The 25675-nt window shown below is 33.4% G+C and overlaps 1 protein-coding gene across 4 annotated transcripts; it reads left to right on the top strand.

The window, feature by feature from the left end:
• Positions 1–25296, top strand: LOC108560678 (PDZ and LIM domain protein Zasp). 4 transcript variants are annotated; one of them, XM_017918329.1, is made up of 16 exons: positions 4–333; positions 15984–16135; positions 16203–16368; positions 16434–16567; positions 16627–16727; positions 18031–18178; positions 19306–19392; positions 19454–19555; positions 19620–19749; positions 20098–20248; positions 20361–20399; positions 23693–23816; positions 24562–24748; positions 24804–24924; positions 24987–25102; positions 25168–25296. In XM_017918329.1, the coding sequence occupies exons 1-16, from the start codon at positions 226–228 to the stop codon at positions 25243–25245; spliced, it is 1944 nt and encodes a 647-aa protein (XP_017773818.1). In that variant the 5' UTR covers positions 4–225; the 3' UTR covers positions 25246–25296. The 4 variants fall into 4 exon arrangements, with proteins under 4 accessions (XP_017773817.1, XP_017773816.1, XP_017773818.1 ...); XM_017918328.1 differs by lacking the exons at positions 18031–18178; positions 20361–20399; positions 23693–23816 and adding exons at positions 18372–18507; positions 23966–24356 and having other exon boundaries at positions 1–333; XM_017918327.1 differs by lacking the exons at positions 20361–20399; positions 23693–23816 and adding an exon at positions 23966–24356 and having other exon boundaries at positions 2–333.
• The last annotated feature ends 379 nt before the right edge of the window (positions 25297–25675 follow it).

Below are 25675 nucleotides of genomic sequence, written 5' to 3'. Positions count from 1 at the left end.
GTGCGCTCGACTCAAATCAAAACCCGACTTCGGCTTCATTATATTTCAAAGTTCTGGCGCAAAAAGTTTTCCCGGGAGGAAATTATTCTGACTATTTCGAAAATCCACGGGCCGCGCGTTCCGAAAACCCCCGTCCGCATTCATCTTTTCACATTTTCTATCCATCGAATTTGGTTCTAATAATTATTTTTCTGTGATCGTTCGTCTCCCCCCGCCGCACGGACAATGGCTGCCCAGATAATGACCATACACCTGAGCAAGGGAGAGTCACCGAATCTAGGATTTAGACTGCAGGGCGGCAAGGATTTCGCTGCGCCCTTGGTCATCCAGAAGGTAATGAATTACATCCCCCTAAGCACGTTTGTTCCATCGAGTCCGAGCATTGCCACATCTCATAGCAGAGATGTAACGTGTGCGAAATAAAACGCGCTATTTAAAAATAGATCCACTGGCCTGGCGGATATTCTCAGGGCAAACTGAAAATGATATTTATATCGTTTTCAAATACATATTTATTTTCGCCCCGTGAACCTTCCTATGATGATTCAACTCGTTTTGCAAAAGAACTGGTTCTTGGCGCCAATGAATATTGTCTTTTTCTCCGTTCCCTCGCACTTGCAACAATATCCGATATTAACAATTTTTATACTTCCATACGTATATTCGAAATATTCGAGGTCTGAACGAAGTTTTACGTTAAAGAAAATATTAGTTTTTCTTTCGTTATCGCATACGCTCATTCATTATTAATAACAATGGCACATTTATCTTTCGTTTATGTTAACGTTTTGGTGCATAAGTAATTGCTGTATATGTTGGATTTAATAACGAGTAAAGAGTGTATTTTCGAATTCTCTGGTCTGAGCCTTGCTTGGAACACAATGCAAACAACTTTAACAGTCCAAGGCGAATTGCCCGGAATATCTGGGACTTGCAATTTCAAGATACTTCTCAATACCCGCCGACCACAACTTTATTAAACTCATAAAATAACAACAAAAAAAAGAATGAAAATGGTATAACAAGAAACACACAAATTATTTCACTTTACAGTTTTATAAATTTCGATTATCAAAGCTCTAATCAGTTTCAATGAATAAATCATTAATATTTATTACGACTATAACAGCATACCACGATTAGATCCACCATTAAATTGAAGTTTTCGCTAAGTTCCTCATACATTCAATATCTGATATTTAATAAAGAAGAAATTTTTAAAGCTGATAAAAAAAATATATTAATTAATTAATTAAAATTGAGTAAATAAAAAAATAAATTGGGTAATTGAATAAAAGTAACTAAATAAAAATGAAAAAGTAAAAGAGAACTGTGTTATAGTCTAAATAGTCTTCAAAAAAATTGTATCTTCTTACATCTTTGTGTTGTCATCCTTGAAATTTGAGTATGCTTTTTCGATTCTTTGAAGAATTCTTGGGATTTCAGTTTTTATAGAAAGAATGAGTCATAGAATTGTGACTGTATTATTAATTTGTTAATTATATTGTTTGGATTACTTAGGAAATTTTTAGCATATAAGAATATCCGTATAAGTTGATGAATTTTAAAGGAAAACGCATAAAACAATTCCAAATACATAATTCATATATCTGTAAGTATGTATATTAGCAAAATTTACTTGCAGATCATGTAAATGTAATATAAACTAATGTATGATTTTGTAAATATGAAAAAATACAAAACTACTGAACATACAAAATATTGTAATAATATGGGAAAAGCATCTTAATTCTAACATAAAATTTATGTATTCGCAATTTATTCATTTGATGAAAATGATTGCATACTTGACATTCAAATAATTATATAAGTTTAACCAAAGTGGAGATACAATCAAATATTTTCGTCGAAAAGAAAAAAATGCTTCACTAATTAAATTTGAATATAATGTAACTTAATTTAATTAATGAATAGAAAAATGTGATTGCAATAAATATAAAATATAATTAATATTTTCAAAATTGCGGAACTTAATTAAAATTTCAGATATAAATATTACTTGTTAAAAGTATTATTGTTTGATTTTGTTGTTCAATATAATATTTGAAAGAGATTATGGCAGTGTTTCACGAATGAAATTACATTGATTTTTGAAAGTATGCGCCATAATAGAATGAATAATTGAACCTTCGAACGAGGACCTAAATACTGTAATTATAAATATATCCAAAATAATTTTTCAAACATATTAATAAAAACTTCAGAATTTTAATGAACTGCTTGTTTTAATTGGAAAACAACTTGAAAATATGTTTTTTAATAAAAAAAAAGTAGGTTACCAAGAATTTAAAAGTAATCATTTCTTAACCGCAAAACCATTTTTTGACTAAAGAAACAGTAATTATGAGTTGTGATTATACATTTTATTCACTTCCAATTTGCTGTATTAATTATGTATTTTTTATTGTATATATTTGTAGAAAGAATTTAAGACAAGAAATTTAATAGACCAGAAATAAATTAATGTGTTTTGTTACACACATCGAAACTGTGAAAACGATTCTGTGCTTAATAAACGAATAAATTGAGCAATCTGTATTCCGTTCAGATTTATTTGCCACACGAATTACTAATCGTCTTTAATCACTGACGCTTAATTGATTGATCTTCTGACATCTGACATTCATTAGGACCCAAAAAAAAATACATTTAGCTTTATAATTAGAGCCAGAAAAATAGAGCGGCAATGATTATACGGATTAATAAATGCAAATCATATAACTGTGAAATTATCTAATATTTTAGAAATTATTTCAAGATTGTAAAAATACTTTACTCCTGAAATAAAAATTTCATAATATTTTTATATAACGCAATACGTGAAAGAAACCAACATGTATTGTTTGCTTGATATATGCTATTGTTTTATTTCAAGAAGGACGCAAGTAGGTTTCTATAAGTACAGTCATTATTTCGTTGAAATGAAATTGCGTTTTCATGATTTGATTCATTCGTAAACTATCAACTATTTTTTATTATTAACATGAGATTTTTGCTGAGTTAGCGCGTGAATCTAGTTGCGTCGCAAATCGCAGTGAAAAAATGCGCTTACGTTTTTGGTTTTCCGACATTCCTGGTATTGATATTGCCTATGAACACAATTTTGTTGTAACATTTTTTTTATTGTTAGATCAGGAATAGCGATAAGATCTGCAAACATTGGCAGCTATTTTTCTATTCTCTTCAGATAACGATTATCGATCGTGCCAAAAACAGCTGGAAATTCTCCAGTTTTCGCATCAAAAATTAATAGCGTAGTAAACAATAGCATATAATGGGTGTGTTTGTATTCTTAGCATGCAACTTATAATTAACGAGTGGATCTAAAATTGCCTTCTGAGAAGGCTAAAGTCACTATTAAGTCTATTAAAATAACATATGTACAACTGCTTTTTTTTGGTATATATTTATGTCACATTAATTCACTAAAAGTGATTGCTGTATAATTAATGCGTCAGTTTTGTTCCAAAAATTAAATCACATATGTGGTGAAAGTTTTTTAAAATATTTTTAAATGTTGTACGTGTAGATGACAAATATAATTATGATTTGTTAATATTTGCGTTGGTTAGGGATCTCTATATATTATTATGTATCAAGAGTTGACAAGTGGATTTGGTAATTAAAGTAGTATTCGTTGATTAACTTTCGAAAGTTTATATATTTCAAAGAAAATTATTTGTATTTTTTGTGAATAATCTCTATTGATTTGTGATATCGGTTTGGAGAAAGTGCAAGAGAAAAGAACACACAATTAATGTACGCTAATCATTGTTATAGTGAATCATCACAAGATAATTTTGTGTTCTAAAACCGTATAACGTCCGACTTAGATAAATGCCTCAAAATGAAATATGTGTGAACTCCTAAAATATGTATTTAGTTTTTTTTTACATTTGATACTATTATGCAAAGAATTTAACTTTACTAACAATATTTATTGTATAATCTTCACAATTACCTCAATTAATGAATAGAAAGAATTCCACGAAATTACTTGATTATCAAATGTAAAAATACTATGGCCAGAATGGAGATTCGATCTGATGTGAATAAAGAAATAAAAGTTTTATTAAATAAAAAGTCAACTCACATACAAACTGAAATTGCATTTTCATTTAACAATTGCCTATAAGAAGTTATTGCATTTAACACTATACAATAATTCTTTTTTATAAATGCCATATCAGTACGTTTTTATATCTTATTTAAATGTTGTTAACATTTTTCAGCAGTAATTTCTTTAATTTCGTCTTCATTTTTTTTTGTATTTGTCGCAAACAACACTTTATAAATATTCCACTGAAAAACCAGAATCTTCTGCATTAATAGATATTGCCTATTTCGTAGATATTTTGTTCTTCATACATTACAATGTACAAAGTATTTCTTAGTTTATCTTTTCAAGAACTTTCAATAACGTTTATAATGGTGTAATTTTTCAAAATATTGCTATTGCTATATATTCTTTATCCTCTAGTTCAATTAAATTGCTCAATGGCCCGACCCAGATAATAAATAAGCTTCAAATAATAGTATTACTTTTTGAGGTAATGTTAGAATTTACAGGGAAGTTGTGTTCGATGGCGGACTTTATTATATCAAAACTTTGTTATCAGAGGTAACGTTAACTGACTGCTGTACTTTATTTATTTTCTTTAGTAACACGTTTTTAAAGTTCATAAAAATCTAGCTATGGTAAATAATTTAATCTACTTGTATGTAAACGTATACATAAATATATTTAATTAATTATGTTTATGCGATAAAGAGTCGTTACTGTATAAAATAATACTGTATATTTAATTCAGGTCTGTTAAACATCATAAACACTTGTGATATAATAGTATAATCTTATCCGTTTGTTCAAATTTAATACTATTTATATTAATTAACCTTTAAAAAATGGTCATGGTTGAAAAGTTGATAATTCTGTCGCGAGATTTCTAAATCTTTGAAATAATTCAACTATTAAAAAAAAATTTATTACACAAAGATTGAATCTTGAATCAATTATTTAAAGTGTATCTAAATCGGTTACGAAATCGTACATAATAAAACAAGGAAATAATATTAACTCACGACAAAATCATATAATTGGATTATACATTACAAAACATTGATTTCAATTAATAATACATTTTGATGTAATTCTTTTCATGTTCGTATTTGTTATAATTGAACTGTCTGTTAATTAGAGTAAATATAGAACTGCTTTAATATAATTTAAATATAGACGAATTGTTAATATCTTTGATACATTTCACTAATTGTAAATTAGTTAGTCTACCTTTCCAAATACATGACAATTAATGAATATATCAATCATGCAAATGCAGTTATCTAAAATTGTGAATAATCTATTATGATTGCACAACAGATTTACTTTCCATTTCAAATTAAGTGGTAACGAGATTGGAATAATCTGTTTGTTATAGTCGAAACAGTGAAAATAAAGAAATGTGTTACGTGTTTCGAGAAATGTCTATTACGTTTTCTGCATCGCTCTTATTTAATGAAAACAAAATTTACATTTAATGACCGTGCAGTTCTGTCCATTTGAATATCGCAACATGCACACGTTTCGTTCAAACGACTGACGGGAAATCTCACCGAGAAATCTGCATCTGCATCTTCAGATTTCACCACCGACTTAATTATTATTATCCATTGATTGTTTCGATTCTGTTACAAAACTGTTACAAATCGAAGTTGAAATGTGTGTGTGCTACAAGTAATTAAACTACGTTATCGTAAACAGAGCAATTACGCAATTGATTTATACGAAATCAATTAGAAGCGGAATATTCTAGCATATTTGTGTTGATTTAAGATTATTTGCAACATGAATCATCGTTTTCGAAAGAAAACAAAAACAATTTAATTTAGTGATTTCTAATGATCGAATATGATAAGTTTAAGACTGATAAGAATAATTGTAAGTTTGATTTAATTTACACATCTTTAATGCTATAAAATAATTTATATGAATTGTTAATTAGCGCAATTTTTATATATTTAGATTTTCCTGTCATTGAAACAAGAAAATTGTCATTACGACCGTGGCATCATTTGAATCAAGACTTTACGACATTTTTTTTATATATAATTTCAATTCAATTAAATTGTTATGCTTAATATTTATATTTAAAGAGATGCGTTTGATAATTTATATATTTTAATGACGATTTCTATTGATTTGTTAGATTTCAACATTAATACAAGATACAAAAATTAATTAATTTTATCTGCAACGTTTTAATCGAAATTCAGTGTACATACTTTATTCGTGGCAAATTAAGTTTATTTGCATTCGGTAGATAACGTTTATTGCGTATAAATAGTTATATGTATATACACTTTATTGTCATTTCCATTGTTACCGTCAGGCAGTTTCCACAAAGAAACAATGTGTATTTCTTCGGTTCATGGAAATTCTAATCGGCTTTCGCCATTATCATGTATACAACCTGAATCCGAGTATTTCCCTCTTGATGCAGAATTTAATTTCAATTTATTACAATTCACTTAGTCATTCAGTGTAGATACCAATTGCTTTCGTGATTAGTGAAACGAGTAGACGAAACTTATCATGAAACCAATGTAAATCAATCAATATTCTCAAAATGAATATATATATTTATTCAAGATTAATATATTTTAATGATTAACGTTCAATGAGTCTTACTGATATGAATGAAAAATACTAATTTTCGATTTTGTAAGATATGCTAAGACTGTAATGAGCCTTTATAAGGAGTAACGGAAATGAAATATAATCTTCTTCTTTGGCGTCGGGAGTTATGGGTTCAATCATGGCCATCTGGATAATACAGGCAATTGCAGACTATTTTGTTTTGACTTGAAATGATTCATGACAAGTAAGAACAGAGAATACACACAGAGTTTCATTAATAATTCATAATGAATAGGTAGATGTGTTCACACTTAAATTGCTTTAAATTTATACTAGTATCAATTTTCTATTTTAAAGTAGTTGTATAGTTTAGATTTAACATTAACATATTGAATCTAGAGGTTTTTTTTCTGTATTATTATTAGAAATATATTCACCAAAAAGTGAACATGCATTTTATTAGAAATATATCGAAATCATTGAATAATGTTTTCATAAAAGTATATTAAAATTTTTATATTTCGGCTAAAAGCAGCAGTTGAATAATAAATATTATTATTTTCATATTAATATACTTCAAACTTTACAAAACAAATCTAAATTGGGCATTTTGCATCATAAAAGTAAAAACTAAGTAATAACAACTGTTATCAAATCTAATAATATGTAGTGAAGTTTATGTTTTGAATTCTATTTTTATTCATGACAATGTACGTAATATGACATCAAAATGTAATACGTATGAGTAATGTTTGTTTTTCTGTTATTCTAAATATATATTTTCAAAAAAAATCAGGTTGAAGTTCAGTGTTAAAAAAAAGTATTTCAATGTGTGAAGTTGATTTAATAAAATTCTATCTTAGTATCGTTTCGCTTTTGTTTGTAAATGTTTCGTTTGTAAAAAATAAATTCCAATTTAAATATTTACTGAAAACTATAGAGTTTTAAATAAAATTTTAAATAAAATTGGAATATTTAATGTGTGCAGGGCCATCCTAAGAATAATGCGACACTCTTCAGAAGAAACTACATGTAAGGGGAAGCAAAATTGGATGGACTCTGATTTGGATGGACCCAAATGTGTATTTAAAATATGTTTGGAAGGATGTATGGTTTATTTAAACATATTTTGAGTTATAGAAATTATATTTCGATCGAAATCGTGTCCTTTTAATTAAAAATCTTAATAATCTATGAATAATGTTGGAAAGAGTAGTAATAATTTATTGTATTATTTTGAGAAAACTCGCATCATATCAGAGCTGCGACCTTGTAACGTTCACATGCAAGTTGCACATTATATCTATCATTGATGAATTAATTGTTACGTAAGACGTGGTCATTTCCCATGAAGCAAGATTCTGTCTCAATAAAAAAAGAGGGATTGACGTATAGCCAAGGAAACAATGCTTATTCTATGTGCATTACTCGATGCGATAACATTAAAGCGATTTAAGGATTTGCCTGGTTATCATCATCATTGGTGAAAGTGAAAGAAGGCAACCGAAACGATGGTGAGTGAGTGAGTAATCGAAGTAGCCCGCCGGAATTCTGAGAAGATCATCTGAGCTGTGCAGAGGTTTTCTGGTCCGGTGTAACTTGTTATTGGTATTAAATCATTCCTCGAGGTGTCATCGTAAGAATAAAAAGCGGCGACCGCGCTTCGTAATGTTGTATTTTTTGTTCGAATTCTTTTCGTGGAGCTTATGACTAAAAGAGCTCGACACTTTCTATTGCATCATCGCCGCTCGCCGGACGGGTGGTAGGTAGACTTTCTACGGCGAATCCACACTTTGTTTGGGAATAATAGAGATGAATCCAGTGATGATGAGGAGGACGACCGAGGGAGAGATGCACCGCGAGAGAGCGAGACGGGATAAAAATGTGTATTTTAAGAGTGACCGAACGGGCGGATGGGAGGCTGGCCGGCGTCGTTCATGGAGGAAGGAGAGAGGATCTGGCGATCCTTCTATTTATAAAGGAGAGCGAGCGATTCGAGCAGGGGCCCCCATGTGCCGTGTGCAATTCACCAGTCAACACCACCACCATCAACAACACCATTATGATCATCACCATTGAACGACATCATCATCATAATCATCATTATCCCGCGTTGAACGCTCTCCAGCTTTGCCCCGAACGGCTCCCCGCATTGCAATAATACCTCGGACTTTTTGGCGCGTTCTAAATCTGATGTTTTTCCTTTTGGCAGACAACAACAACAATTCCACCCACGCATCTCGCAAATTCGCAATACATTCGGATGAAACTTAATATTGAACACATTTCACTTTTTGTGCCATTCTACAGCTCGCGATCTACGTCAATCAATGATGGCATACACATCCTAGATATCATCTACAAATACTTTATTTAACTCTCACATTGGTCAATTTCAATAGTACAGTATTTTCTTCTAGATTATATTGAATCTATTTATAACTAAATTATGGGACTATAGTATTTATTCTTGTTAATCGGAAACATTTGACAGATATAAAGGAGGTTTCAAATTCAAATTCAGTTAGGTTATCGAACACGTATACTCTTTTAAAATTAATGTTGCAAAAAAATATGTTATTTTATCAAAGGTATTATGTTGAAGCAAACAATTCCATTCAACATTTTATCAGTCAGGAAAGGATATATTATTGATTCTTCATCTTTATGATGTTTAAAAGCAATCAAGTAATAGTACTAATTATTAGTATGAATTTCTGAATAAAATTTTCTTCAATTATGGTTTGACTCTAGCAAATCATCATCCTAAAGTAATATTGTATTACTTTCGAGTTAACAAACTTAGGTTGTAAGTGTTTCCATATCACACCTAGCTAAACTTTCGTAAATTGTCTCCTTGTCCAAGTGTGACATTATTGTTTGTCTTTTTTTTATTAAAAAATAAGTTATGCATATTACTGACATTTTGTCTAATTATTTTTTTTTAAATAATAACCAAATAAACTTAATCTGACCGCCCAAATTTATTATAACTAAAGGAATATAAAAAGTAGAGTGCATTTTTTTGTAATACTTTATTAGATTGTTTTAATTATCTCCATAGAACTGTCTTATATTTGTAATAGAAAATGATAAATTACTAAGAAATCAGCGTTAACTGCTACTATATATTTTGCTACTATATAGTTGCTACTATATAGTTGTATAGTTTAGATTTAACATTAACATATTGAATCTAGAGGTTTTTTTCTGTATTATTATTAGAAATATATTCACCAAAAAGTGAACATGCATTTTATTAGAAATATATCGAAGTATTTTTTTGTAATACTTTATTAGATTGTTTTAATTATCTCCATAGAACTGTCTTATATTTGTAATAGAAAATGATAAATTACTAAGAAATCAGCGTTAACTGCTACTATATATTTTGCAAAAGAATGGGTAATAAATTTTCAGTTTACTTTTTCTGTTAAATTATAGGCTTCTTGCTATTAACGATTATTAATATACACGCTGTCCTCGTTTCATGTCTAATATGCATTCTATAACAGTTATTAAACGGAGGTGTGTCTTTAATGTACAAATCAAGTAAATTACAAAAATGCAATCATATAATATATACACAATTATATCTGTTTACACGTATACGTATCATATCATAAACATTTAAATGGTATTTGAAAAAAAATAATAAAAAATTTATTTAAACTTTACAGGTTTATTTTCACATGATTCTCGAGATATATAACATTATATTTTTAGTAAATTATTTAAGCTCATTGTAAAATGTATCCATTTTTAAAAAAATTAAAAATAAACATATACAATGCATATTAAATCTATCTTTAACATTCGATACGTTTTGTCTTTATTTTTTTTATATCATGGTTTCATTTGATAAGTTGCTATGCCATTTTTAGGAACGTTTTGTATATCATATACCACATATTTGCTAATTGAAAATAACTGACTAATCAGTAGAAGTTTCTATGTAGTATTCTCTCACCAGGAGTTATAAGTCTGTACTATAGCACCCAACTAAAAGATATAATACTTGCCGTTGATATTTGTGCATCATTGCACCTATTTGTTTCATAAATCATAAGGAAGCCCAATCTCCTTCTTTTGTATCGGTTGATTACTTTAAAAAAAAAAATTGACAATTTTCAAGTCAAGAAAACCGCGTAACCAGTTTAATCCGTTCAAAAATTTCCAGATTTTTACTCGTATAGTGAAACATATTCAAAAACTCGTTAAGCGAGTCATTTTTTTCTTACATTTCATTTTGCTCGTTAAGCGAAATGCTCGTTATGCGAGGTTCCACTATATTAGGAAAAGTAATAAAAGATAATAGCGATGTGATAATGTTACTTAGAGAAATTGTAGATGAAACACAAAAAATACTATTTAATAGAAAATAAAAGATTCTATTTTTATACCTTGTATTATATAATTAAGGGCTATCGACCTAGAGTGTTTACGAACATCTACTTGAAATAAAAAGACTAGAATGTCTTCTTGTAGAGAACTATTAACATGAAACTATATAAATCACAGTGTTCAAAATAGAATTCCTGCTCTATTTATAGATGAGTAATTATGTTATTCTATATTCCCAGTGTTTATTTTTGACACACCTCCGAAAAGATCTGTTATTGTTTATTTTTTTACAAAAATTAAATTCTCTTTGTAAAAAAAAAGATGATGTCAAATAAGAAAAAAATGAAAATTTCCTTTTTGTTATAAGGAAATGGAATTACATTAAATAAAACATTAACTTTTGAAATTACATAAATATTATCTAAGCTGCTACAAAGTAGAGGGATAGTGTGTGTTTTGTTCTAAGCGTTGTGCGATAAGGAATACACGTAATGTGTGTCATTTTGCATGAATGAGTTTTGTTTGCGATAAATTAAAAAGAAACTGTTATTGTGATATTGTTATACAACTAGTTTAAATGAAATTGGCCGATGTAATATTTAGTTGTTTATTTTTTATTATAATTAATTTCGAATAAGTTATTTTTAGGTTTGTTGAAGTACACTAATCAAAAAGTTAAGCGAGGTTAGGCGAAGAAAAATAAAATTCAAAGTGATAATTGATCCATGAAAAGCATAACGAGATGCGTAAACACGTTCTCTGGATGCCGTCCAAAATCTAGGATGTTCGATAAATAATTACGCAACACACAGAAAGTGTACAAGCTGTTTTCATTACACGAATTATTCAATTATTATTAGCGAGATGTTTTTAAAATACAATTAAAATTTATTTAAATAATAATGTTTTGTATTAATATATATATTTGCTATATAATGTCGCTATATAATGTCGCTTTCTGAACAATAGTAATACTACTATCATACTAACTTTATTTTTAACGACGTAGGTTTATAAATATATTTTGCAAATGCGTTTGTTTTCTACGGCGAATACAGTTTAAAAATAAACATCCATTATATACAAATTAGTTTATATATATTATATAAAATATGTTTAAAGAAGTTGATTAATTCTTGAATTGGATTTCGGTTATTTAAGTGGGTGTGCGTGCTCCAATTTACCATTTATTTTTATTTTATTCTTAAAGAAGAAATGCAGTTGGATCGCAACCAATAGGCAAAAATAGAGCAGTGTGGTCCAGTAATCGCAAATTTAGCCCACCCAGGCGCGACACCTCATCGATTACCAATAGAGAAATGCATTAATCACTCTAGTCACAATTATTTTGTAAGTCTATACATCTTCTTCAGTACTTTCCGGAATTTATCCAAGAAGATATCGACGTGTTTCTCTTGGCAAATCAATGCAGGCCGCAATCGAATCGATCTGGAACCGCATCTTCCAACCAGGACACCTTCACGCAGCAATTCTTTAACGATATTTTCACGCATCTCGAACGAACTCGCGGAGATAGCAAGAAAAGTCCCTCTGCCTCTAACTGAATCTACCAACGGGCTAAATTCATCCTCTAAATTTTGCAGTCCTTCTTTAATCATTTGTCCTATGCAGACAACGTGCTCCAGTAACTTATCACGATAAATAACCTTGATGATAGCTTCTATGATCAACAATTTACTGGGATCTCCCATCCACGTGTTGAATATGCTAAAAGGATGTTTCTGCATAAAATCCACCTTGTGGTAGTATCCGGCCACTTGCATTTTCTTACTGAACGACACTATGTCGGGTGGTTCACGCAACATGAAATGTTCATGGCACCACATCTTACCTGTCATACCGCAACCTGTTTGAACTTCATCCATTATTAGACCGGCTCTGTACGAGGTTGTAATATCTTGAAGTTTTTGAAAGAAATCAGGGGATGCCTCATTGTCTCCGCCATCCGATTGTATGGGTTCCACTATTATTCCTACTACCGGTCTGCACTTTTTCTTATATTTATGAAATAAATCTTCAACAACCTCTATGCATCTAGCATCCTCCTTTTTATTTTCTCTTAAATGGGATTCTAATGGATATTTGTATCGCGGGAATGGAGCTATTGGCCAATCAAAGGCGGGAGTATCAAGTTTGTGTATTAATTTTGAGCGGGATGTTGACAATGCTCCCAGAGTCATCCCGTGGAAGCCACCTTCGAAAGAAAGGATAGTAAGGTCAGGACAGCCTGGAGGTTTATTCAACAGTGCAGTCATTTTCTCTTCATTACTGTAATCGACATCTAAACCACGCTCTCTTCTCATGTAAGTTATAAAAAGACTCCTGAAAGCACTTTCATTTGCACAGCTGCCGCACATCATAGTACAAATGTTAGGGAGGTTCGGTGAAATAGAAAGCAATACTTCGTTTAATTTCTTGGGCCAATCTATACTAGGAAACATACCCAGAGCCGGCCTGTTGATTAGAGTGTTAATGTTATCAGGATTTTCAAAGACCTTAAGAACATCTGGATTATTGTAGCCCAAAGGCATCGTGGAAATCTGCATGTACATGTCCAGAATAGCGTTACCATCGGCGTCGAAAACGTAATTCCCAATAGACCTCTTGTAATCACCAAAGAACGTTACTGTTTTCGTGTACTGCAACGCAGAAAGATGTTTTATCAAATCCTTGGTCCTCGGTCCTGGCATGGAGGTATTCACTGTTGGACCTTTTGGTTCGCCTTCCGTACATGTTAAGAATCTTTTCGGTATTTTTCCGATTCGATTGTATTTCGATTCGAATAGTTTGACAGTTTTCAGTAACATATTTTGGAATGTATTTGTATATATTTCTAAGCCATCTAAAAATATATGGTGTCGCGTTCTAAAAACTGTAATAATTTGCAGGCGATGTATTTATTGCAATCCAAGTGTGTCAGTGTCGGGCCGGCCTCTCTCGAAATGTTTCATTTAATAAAAAGAGAGGATATGTTAATGTTGCATTAGTTGTGCGCGGAGTCGGAGCGCGGAAATTTTCTATACTTAGACTGTGCGAAATTACATAAGTAAATCTTCCCTCTTTTGTAAAAATACTCCGACGCCGCACAGAGTCTAATTTCAAAGGCCAGCTGTGACGTCTGCGTCCATTTATGGAAGCGCCGTCATCAATATCGAGTTACGTCACTATTTTGACAGAATGCACGAATTAAGAGCGGTCAAGTACGTGAAATCCCTCTTGGATGAGTATGCATCGGAAAAGACTCTGACGCCAACAGAATTCATCGAGTACAAGTTCTCAGGTGCCGAAAACAATTATGACGTCGAGTTCATTGCCAAAACGTTCGTTTGCTTACATAAGCATCAGGATTTTTTAGAGAAAATCAGCCTGAAAATATTTAAAGAAACCAACTACAAAAGTCAATATCTAAAAATTATGCTGTATTTTATATTGTTCGAATTGAACTCTAACAACATGGAAACATACAAAACCATTTTCTTTGGATTTCTTCAAACAACATTAATAATAATCCAGTACATAAATAATGAGTTTTATCAGCTTAAATTAGTAAAAATTGCTTGCTCTATTTACGACAATGAATACGTGCTGCAGAACATAATCACTCCGATTTTAGAGAATTGCGATGTTTTTAAAACAATTCTAGAAGAATTGAATGCAGAGGAGTTAAATAGGAGAACTATAAAACATAAGTCGACGATACCGCAAGAGATCAACGTGCTCAGAAAGAAAACACCCCCAGCTCCTCCACCAAGTATAGATGAATTACCACCATATAAATTTAAAGCCAGAGATGTACCTTTGACAACATACCATCAAGAATGTTTAAAGGAATTAGAGCAATTAAAAATTGATAATAAACAAAAAGCTTTGGATCTTCTGAAGAAGGCAACTGAAGACGCTTATAAGTGTTCTGAATTGAAATCGAAACCTCAAAAAGAAATACCGAAACTTAAACCAATTATACCGAAACCAGCTCCCAAGACTAATCAAGTCCAAATAAAAGCCACAACTGCATCTTTAATGCGCGAAGCTGCTCACATTTCCAAAGAGAAGTGCCAAGAGCTCAAACAATTGGAAGATTTAATTGCGGGTGCATTCGATACCAGCAAATATGAAAAGCTGGAAGAAGAAATTCGACTTACTAAAGAGCAGCATCATATTCAAGATATAGAGCGGAAGCATCTTCAAGGGCTCTTAACTCACGAGGAGGCAATTTTGGCAAAACAAAATGCTATCAAACTAAATCAGGATAAAATGTTGGACTACCAAGCAGAGAGAGTGGAGTTGCTAAAGAAATTGGATAGTTGGAAATTGGAGCAGGAAAAGAAAAATAAGAATCTGATAACTAAAGCTCAGATGATTGAGCAAGCTGCAAAGGAAGCAGAAAGCAATTTGAAAAAAGCAAAGCGTTGTAATGCCAAGTTATTGGAATTTGAAACTAGCAAATTACTAGAAGAGGCCTATAAGAAACAGGATGATGAGTTGAAGCGTAAAATTGAGTTGATCCAAGAACTGAAGGCATTGCAACGAATTAATGCCGGAGTCAAGAAAGAATTTGATAAAACGGAAACAGCCCATTTGGGTCTTCTGTGCGAGATGTCTATTGCTGAATTGCAGGAGAGGTTGAACCTGCTGCGGTTGGAGATGGAGGAAGATTTGGAAGAGCGCAGAAAGAAGATCAGCGGGGAGAAGGAACGTCAACGAGGATTCCTGGAAAATATCAGGAATTTTATAGACGAGGCTAAAGCCACTAAAGTGAAAGAGAAGAAAGTGGAAGTGAAATTGCAAGAGAACGAGGAAATATTAGATTTGCGGGAGAAGCTGATGAATGCTCGGAGAATGCGCCAAGGCTCTATCAAATGATTGTTACTAACTGTTTTATATGAATAAATATTTGTATTAATCCATAAAAAGATTTATCCTTACCAATTGACTATGTTGATGTTTCTATGATTGTTAGGTCAATGGTGGATCCCCTGCCGATCGTGCTGGTCTTATTGCCGGCGACGCCGTAGTGAAGATAAACAACACTGATGTTTTCAACTTGAGGCACAAGGACGCTCAGGATGTAATAATAAAAGCTGGCCCATCTTTTGCAATCACCGTACAAAGGTATAGTACACAAATAATTGAATTGTTGCCACGGTTTATAATTACAACTCGATCACGTCTTTTGCAGGGGAGGCTCCACTTGGAAACCGTCAGTCACACCGACCGGAACGTTCCCAGCTCAAACTGCAAGCATCAACAACGTATCACCTGTCACCAAGACCTCTTTGGCTGCACAGCCACAACCATCCATCGGAGCTATCGGCACTGGTCACAACGTCGCCGCTAAACCTTTCGTAAGCCAATCATACTTTTCTTCTGTAAAGTGATCGAGGTTATCAAATTGATCAACATTTTTTAGTTGAACGGTACTACTAATGGCGCACCTAAACTAGTCAACAAGCAGTATAACACACCAGTTGGTCTTTATTCTGAAGAGAGCATTGCCGAAACCCTCTCCGCTCAATCTGAAGTACTTTCTACTGGCGTTTTAGGGTAAGACCTTACACAGAATGACCGACGACGAACTTCAATCATTATTAATATATGTATAGTGTTAACTTTAAGAAGAACGAGAAAGGATACGATGCATCCAAGAGTGCCGTTTACCACATGCTCCAAGAAGCTGAAAAGGAGCCAAGAGAACCTGAGCCAGGTAATTTTATTAGAACACAGATGCGACTCACATTTAGCTCTATTATTATTTTCAACATCAATCTCTCTCTCTCATTCATTATATATTTTTGCATTCGATTAATGCTAGTCACCAATTTATTTCTAGTGCTACCTCGCATTAAAAATCCCATCGTTAGGTGTTTGTATCTTTGTAACATAAAAGAAACCGAGGTTCAAAATTTAATTTATTCGCGGCTCCGCTCCTCCACCCATTTAAACGAAGCAGGTTTTTGTAATTTACTATTTTGTTGTTGTTGTTGTTAAGTCCCAAATGGCATGTTATATTTTTATTGATGTTTCACACCATACGAAAAACAATTCACATTCATCCATCCTTCTTTCCTTAATTTTGAAAAATCTTCTTGTTCAATACTGATGTATTCAATTGAATTTAATTATTAATATTGATCTACTAATGGTAATATTAGTAAACATTTAATTCGTATATAAATAATTTAATAATTGTGCAAAAATATTGCGCTCAAAATCCCTATGTATGTATAATTTTCATTGCTGTAAGTTTATAATAGTAAACGATAAATAGAATTTGGCCATTACAATTATTGCTCGAAATAAAGTTGGCAAACTTACAGACAGTAAAAGTAATATTTTTTTCGACTTTAGCATCTGCCAATTACTTTAATGAATATAACCGTTGAAATTATATAATTAAAAATATGCTGAAAGACCTCGATCCATCGCCTTTTGTACCGTTATTATTATTATTATTATTAATGATGTGATGGATATTTTTAAACAAATTATGTATGTGTACTTTATGTGTATAATTAAAATTCAGAAATATTTAGTTCTTATCTACTAATTTCATTTCAATATTAGGATTATAATTAGGACTATTTCTTTACATAAAACATTTTTCATAAATAATAATAATATTTATTGCAACAACAAATTGTAAAATAAAAAACTCAATACAATAATAAAATGTGAAAAGCGCGATTTATTGATAATGTTAATCAATAAGTAAAACAAATAAGATCAATTCCATTATTCAGAAGATTTGTTACAATCCGAGCTACTACTAAATATCCTTTTTATCATCTAACATAAATTCCTTGACCTCATCTACACTGAAACAAAATCTACTTGAGTATTCAATATATGTTTTTTTAAATTTTAAACTACAATGGGACTTTTTTTAAGCTATTAGGACAATGCTTATATTTTTTGAAAATTTAACAGTTAAATTCCGTTGGCATTCTTTAAATCTGTTTCCGCTTTTTTGTATCTTAAAATTGAATATTATGTAATGCAATATTTAGACCATCTAGACTCGGGCGTAGTTACTGCCCCGTTGGGTGGTTTAGTAGGTTTAAAGCACGTCCAGGCGCCAGAGACGAAGCCAACTCCGCCGACCCCACAGCTTCCACCGGGCCAAAACATCTGCGCCGATTGCGAGCGTTTGATTGTGTAAGTAGAAAATCTTCCCTCGACTTGCTTCTCAAAAATGAGCATTTACTTTTTTTCCTTCAACACGCACGAATAATATAGGTAGGAGCATCGAGATGTCGCACGCAGATTCCACAGATTTTCTCAAGGCTTAAACCTTTTATAGTTTTTGATTTTTGACGTACAATTTTGTTTTTTCTCTCTCTCTTCACAGTAAACCGTTCCGATTTTTACTCCAAACACAGTCACGCCATTGGCGGTCGCAATACAACCAGTCGAACGACTGCAGATCGGCCGAGTAGTATTGAACACGAATTGACCAGGTGTACAGACTGTGAAAGGGTCATTGTGTAAGTCCCAAAATACTGTTTTGGGGTCGATGTTGTTGATTGCACCTGTGTCATTTTTTTATCTCTCATTTACAACTTATTTAGGGCTATATGTCTCTTAGCACATTCTACTAGTGCACGTTCTCATCTTTTTACGCAATCAAAATAACGCCACCTACGAAATAGAAAAAAAATATATATGATATCTCCAATACAAAAACTTGAACTTAATATCTGGAATAATAGCAATCTATTTTGATTGTAACTGCGAGTAGTGGAATGCATTTTTTTGTGCAAAAAAAGATATAGTCGCTTGAAAATACTTCAGTTAGTGGGTAGCGTTGTTTTGTTTATTTTCTACATGATTTAACTATGTCTTCATTTCAAACAAAAATTTGAGTACCGCCGAAACAGGACTCTTTTTTTTGTTCCACATTAGTCTCTTCTAGGATTGGTATTTTTAGATCTTTCATTTATTTATGTCCCCATTAATACGAATTGATTCATTACCTTTGAATGTTTGGAAAATTATTACAAATATTTAGTTGGAAATTAATCAATACGTATTGAATACACTGAGAAAAGAACGAATTTGTTTATTTTAAGTTTTATTTTCGTTAAGTTATTGCCAAGTGATTGCTTGATAAAATATTTTGATCGGGTTCTAATATTCTCTATTTCGATCATAACAAAGTCTAACCGAGGTTTAGCAAACAAATTTGGTATTTGATTTGTGTATTTATTCAGTGATGCTATATTCACCGATGCGCCTGAGTATTTGGCAGATCTGAGTTGTTTGTTTTTTTGTTTAAATTGCAGTGGTGTTTTTGTCAGAATCAAGGACAAGAATTTGCACGTAGAGTGCTTCAAGTGCTCCACCTGCGGTGCATCTCTCAAGAACGTCGGGTATGTTTATTTATCTAACCTTTGGAAGACGACGAATATCTTTATATGTATTGCGTTTCAGATATTACAACATCAATAATAAATTGTACTGCGATATCCACGCCAAGCTTGCTGCAAGGTCCAATCCTCCAGGTGCGAACTTGGTGCCAGTCACTGTACCACCGTAAGTATACTGTTCTGCAGATTGTTTTGAGATGGTTCCTTATACATGGAATGTCTTTTATTAGGGGTGGTAGAGCTCCAGCTGGAACAATTTCTGCAGCGTTAACTTCTCATTCGTTCCCATCTCCAAGTCCGCAGTCGCCAAAGGCCAGCCCTTTGTCGCCTAGCACCAATTTCACTGCGACACCTTTCCAGGTAACATTTTGGAATGTTGAACGGTTTGATGTTTTTTTTTATGAAAACGCACATGCTACACTCGTTTTAGACAGTTGACGATGATTTACCAAAGAAAGTCGACGTAAACGATGATCCGATTGACATAATGTTACTAAAAAGTCTAACAATAGCAGCGAGCAAGAAAAGCAATGCTAACCCAAAAGACCTCCTAATTAATAACAAAACAAGTCCTTGTACTACCACCGGCACGCTATCAACGCCATATAATACGTTTCCGAAGAAGGTGAGTTTTATTTGTCTAGCCATATTTTATATTCCTATATAATATATAATATAATTTAATTACTTTTTTTCTTTAAAATATAGGGTGTACCCAACTTTTCTTCGGCTCCAAAACCCTTCGCCAGTGTTAGCGCTCCATTGTCGCCGAACAGTTATTCGAAGCCCTTACCAAAAGCCCCAGTAGCTCCGGCCCTTATTCCGGCCCCTCAAGCACCAGCTCTAACCTCAACACCAGGTAATTTTTTCAATTCATCTGGTCTGCCCAGTATATCTAGTAAACATTTTTTATTAAAAAAAATATCACTTGGTTATAAAAGAACAAATTGAAAGTGACGATTTTCTCTTAGGTTATTTTACTGCAAAGCCTGCTGGGGGCATGCATAAAGGTATTTCACTGAGTTCAAGGGCTTAAAACTGCTTCTTTTTTTTCTTAAACAGATATTTAATTTATTTCCTTTGTTACATATGGGACAAATTATGACATGCTTGTAACTTGTAACTAAGACTTTTCCCGTACTGTCTGTAAATTGTCCGCTTCTTATTTTATTATTTCTTCGTTCTCTGTTCTTTGTTGTTTCAGATTATAATTCTTTCAATACCAAACCAAGACCCTTTTCCCTAGTATCCGATTAAAATTATCAATTGTACTTAAATAGTTTAGTTAATTTATTTGCTTCAGCTTCATTTAACCGAAAATCCTGGGAGAATCTTAAATTGCAAATTACAAGTTTTTTTTCTTCTTTATGATTAACGCTTTTGATCGCTTATTTTAATCTTTTTTATTTTATTTTCTCACCACCTTATTTAATTCCTCTTGTTTGCGTTAAACACGTTCGTTTTGTTACATTTTTTTCTTGGGCGTTGTCTTTGTTTTTTTGTGTTTATGTATCTAAAGAAAAAGGACAAATTGTCCACAATATTGTGTGGCCTCCTGTACAAGAAGAAGAATCCGGCTTACCAACTGCTTCTCCTCTATATTTCCCTCCACCTTCCCAAGTTAAATTACCTGAACCCAAAGACTTCGATAAAGACTATTCCGAACTAGAAGAGGTAAACAACTATATGCTAACTATGGATCCGAAGATGTCAATATGTTCTTCCGAAATTTCTCATTTGACTGGAAGAAAAAGCGCAGTGGAATGCGTTGAAACAATTGCTGAACATTTGGAAACGCAGATGCTGGTCGAAAGTATTATGAAAACCAGACCGAAAACACCGCCGCCGCTCGACGTAAATGTGATTCCGACGAGGAAAGAAATAGAGGCTCAAGAACAGGCCAAAATTGAACAGGCGAAATCTCAACAACAGTCTGGTATACTCGTTGCCTCGATTTGTCCATGCAACAAATCTTGCTGTAACGAGAAATGCGAGACATGTCCCATGAAAGAACCGGCTGACCTAAAATTGCCACACGATTACGAAAAGAAATGTGAAGGTAAATCAAAAATTCAGAATGCGATACCACAGAAATGGGAATCTACCATGGTCTCAGCACTTCGGACAACTCCCGATAGACCGTACTGCATAACCCCGGATAATTTATCGCAGATACCTCAGAAACATTCAACAACTGCTCTGGCATCGGCACTCTCCATTGCTCCAAGTGAACCATTTAATCCAGTTGGCCTACTGTACTCCAAAGATCCGGTGCCACTACCCGAAGAAACTGTTCCATATTTACCTCCCGAGAGACCTATTATACCGGCAGAACCTAAAGTCAAAGAAACACGGCCAGAAGTAGCTGCATCACCGTTTGTTGAGGCTCTTAAAACTGCCCCGGATAGACCGTTCACTCCAGTCGGTGGAGCTCCCACAAGGAAGAAGAAACCTGCGCCTGATCCATTGTTAAAAGATTTACCGAAGTCACAAGAGAAATTATCAATGCTTTCTGCATTAACTACCGCTTCGGAAAGGACATATTCACCTTTCATTACTGAATTCCAGACAATGCAAATAAAGGAAAAAGAGGAACAAGTAAAAAAAGAACAAGCTTGGGAATGTAGAAAGGCGTGCATAAAGCAACCGCAAGCTCCAAAACCTTTCATCTCAACCATGGTAAATACGTTTGAAGGAGATGACAACCGTTCTGTGCAAGGTCATTTCCCGCCAGTTTCTGTTGAGCTCCAACAAAGTTGTGAAGAAAGCTACGAACAAAGACAAAGTTACGCTCATATAGAGGAAAGAATGGAACACCGTGAAATGAAGCAAGAAATGGAAGTACAATCGAAAAGCAAGCAATTTGCTGAAGTGAAAAAAGAGGAAATAGCTAGACAATCTGAGGAAGTGATAATGAAGAAACCATTGAATGTGGCGTCTCAACTTCACAAGTCGGAATACCTGCCCCAGTATCAAACATCATTGGAATACGCGGAAGAAATTCAATTGCCGCATCACAAAAATATTAATAAATTGCTGAATCCAAACAAACCAAAAGATCCAATAATTAAGCCTGTTACAACAATAATGCCTGGTCAACAGAATCCTAATATAAGTCAGTCGTGCTTCCAACCTGTGCATGAAGATTTTACTCCTCCGAACAGTGCGTTTTCGCAGAGAGTTGCTCAACCAGCAACACCGAGCATGATTAATAAACCTCCTTCTGCTATACCATATTATCAACAGAATTTAGTAGCTACAGAGTTTTTGGCTCCGGAGGTGTGTCTATACGATCCCAAGAGTCCAGCAGTTTCACGCTCTCCAAGTCCTTGTCCTGGTGGTCAACGTAGCGTTTCGCCGTTCCGTAAGTCTTCACCGAGACCAAAATCTCCAGCACCAGGGCCTCCACCGAATCCACTTCACGTATTGAATACCTCAACTGCTACCGATTCCTTCAGAGATATTAAAAAAGAGCAAGCAAAGGAGAGCGTCACTAGCTACATTCCGCAGCACCGCGAGAAATTGCAACAAATCCAGCAGCACGAAAGTGCTGGTCAAAGTGTTTCAGTCGCACCAACCGGAACTTGTAGCAACAAGATGCAGCAACAGTATCAAGCTGATCATAGTCAAATGAGTCAATTGCAAAGCTACGAGGCAGCTCAAAGGGCATTAGCCGCAAAATCGGAAATGTCGAAGCAAATGGTGCAAGCTAACTATCAGCAGAAAGACTACAGAGCACAAGAATATTTAGCTGCGAGCGCGGAAAAGCACAGCTTGAGCCAGCAGGGAAACCAGACTGTTGCGATTTCTGAAAAATCAAAGGCCGAACAATTGCAACAGCTGAACAAATCGGAAGTGCAGAGCGTTCAAACGTCTGCCGATAATCGCGTGCAAATACAGAGGAAGAAGACCGTCACAGAGGAATTTGAACATACACACAAAGAAAAGGTTATTGAAATTGAGAAGAGCTCCACCGGCGTAAAAACTCATCCGTTCCAAAAAGTGAACGCACCAGTAGTTGATGATCAGCCAGGTATTATTGGCCTGCATGTAACGAATCCGCACCCACTGGTATCGCCGTTCCACAAGACTCAAAATATTCAAGCTCCTAAACCACCTTCATATCAAGTATCTAAATCTAATGTCGCACCCGCTTCAGTTCCACCTCCGGCTCCCGTTCAGAAGGTCCCACCACCAATGCCTTCAAAGATCAATGTTCCTATCGTGCCACCACTATCAGGTGCCGGCCCTTCTTCAGCTAATAAGTTGAATGTTAATCCCAATGTTCCCGCACCCTCTGTAGGTTCAGGTAGTGGTCGTCAAACTGGAAGCGTGTTTGCGCCAAAAAGGGGACGCGGCGTTCTCAACGTTGGTGGAATGGTCGGCGCGAGGCTTGCCCTCTGTGGTCACTGCCATCAGCAAATTAGGTACAAATTAAAAGGCTTTGCTTTTTTTGCATGTTAACACCAGTTTCATAATACTAATAAACTATGATTTTTATAAAATTATAATATTTCCTTTAATTTGTTGATTTGTTGTTTTTCGTTCGATTTTATATTGTTGTTTTTATCGGCAGAGCATGAAACCGAAATTGTGTGTTCCAATAACATGGTTGAAATAACATCGAAGACTATCGAATGTGGCGATCCAACCGACGTGCCCTTCTATAATCAAATTAATGTTACAATACCCTTAATGATTTCGCCATCGATCTCCTCGAACGAGTCGTATGTGTCTTGCAAATCAAGCACGCTGCCTAAAGAGACAGATTCTATTAGCGAGCCGTTCACTTGCTCCAAAAACACTTACCTGGAGACGACGTTTCCCGTCAAAACTTCTGGAATGGCAAACAAACAGGAAGCAAATAACAATAACAATAATATTAACAATAATAAGGCTGTCGTGAAAAATACTGACACATGTACAGACATACCAGTTTGTAATGTTTGCAATGATGCAATTATCAGGTGTGATTTTTATTATTTTTTTAAATAATTACATACAGTTGAAATTGCTTCATGTTATATAAAAACGCAAAATATTTTAGTTAATTAAAATTCATGTATTTAATAATTTAATTAATTTCAACTGTATGCATATTATCAATATTACTAATCAGATATTATTTAATTTATGTAATATTATAATGGTACAATGTTTTTGAATATCTAGAGGGCCGTTCATAACTGCTTTGGGCAAAATCTGGTGCCCCGATCATTTTACTTGTGCCACCCCATCTTGCAAGAGGCCACTCCAGGATATCGGTTTCGTTGAAGAAAAGGGACAACTTCACTGCGAGTATTGTTTTGAGCAATATTTGGCGCCCAACTGCTCCAAATGTGGAATCAAAATCAAGGGAGTAAGCATTATATTTTTACATTTTAAAGCAAATACTTATAACGATATTCTTATAGGATTGTTTGAAAGCTATTGGTAGAAACTTCCATCCAGAATGCTTCAACTGCACTCATTGCGGTAAACTGTTCGCCAACTCGCCATTCTTCTTGGAAGATGGTTTGCCATACTGCGAAGCCGGTAATTTTATCAGCATCCTGGAATAATAATATATTTTTTATTAATTGTTATATTATTTGTAGATTGGAATGAAATGTTCACTACTAAGTGTTTCGCTTGTGGATTCCCAGTCGAAGCTGGTGATCGTTGGGTAGAGGCTTTGAACAATAACTACCATAGCCAATGTTTCAACTGCACTGTAAGTTAACCAACATTTCTACTTGAGAAAAACAAGTAATGCTTTTTTATTAACTTTCCTTTCAGATGTGCAAGAAGAATTTGGAAGGACAGAGCTTCTTCGCGAAAGGAGGACGTCCATTCTGCAAGAATCATGCTCGCTAATTTAAAAAGAAAACGACGTGCGCAAATCCGTTGGGCACAATATAAACAAAAGCTAATTATATCTACAACAAAAATATTTAGATATAAATCAAAGTAAAATAATAATAATATTCTTTTGCTTATAAATTAATAGCGCCAGTAATTGTTAATAATTAAAATCAGAAAACTTATATTAACATACCAAATAACCAAAATGTAACCAAATGAATATGTACTTCATATATTCGCGATTTACACGAAATCGCAAATCGGAGTTCTAGTTTCTAGTTAGAAGTAATTCTAATTCCTAAATGGCTTTGATCGATGTCTTCTATCGATTAACGTTAAGTCAACTTCTTTTAAGTCTTTTCGTTTATTAATTAAGTGTACAGTGCTGAAAAAGAACTATACTATATTTTTTTTCGTTTCAATTTTAAATAATATATATATA

Source organism: Nicrophorus vespilloides, unplaced genomic scaffold, assembly GCF_001412225.1.
Source record: "Nicrophorus vespilloides isolate i.1.1-1 unplaced genomic scaffold, Nicve_v1.0, whole genome shotgun sequence".
In the NCBI taxonomy this organism is placed as follows: domain Eukaryota; kingdom Metazoa; phylum Arthropoda; class Insecta; order Coleoptera; family Silphidae; genus Nicrophorus; species Nicrophorus vespilloides.
Note: the sequence above shows the minus strand (reverse complement) of the source record. Positions and strands in the feature narration are given on the sequence as shown.

Excerpts from the sequence above, each read along its gene's own strand:
- LOC108560678 (XM_017918326.1), top strand. The coding sequence starts at position 21,076 with ATGCTAACTATGGATCCGAAGATGTCAATATGTTCTTCCGAAATTTCT. Across the intron at positions 24,749-24,803 it reads GTGGAATCAAAATCAAGGGA|GATTGTTTGAAAGCTATTGG; the intron begins GTAAGCATTATA and ends ATATTCTTATAG. Across the intron at positions 24,925-24,986 it reads TTTGCCATACTGCGAAGCCG|ATTGGAATGAAATGTTCACT; the intron begins GTAATTTTATCA and ends TATTATTTGTAG.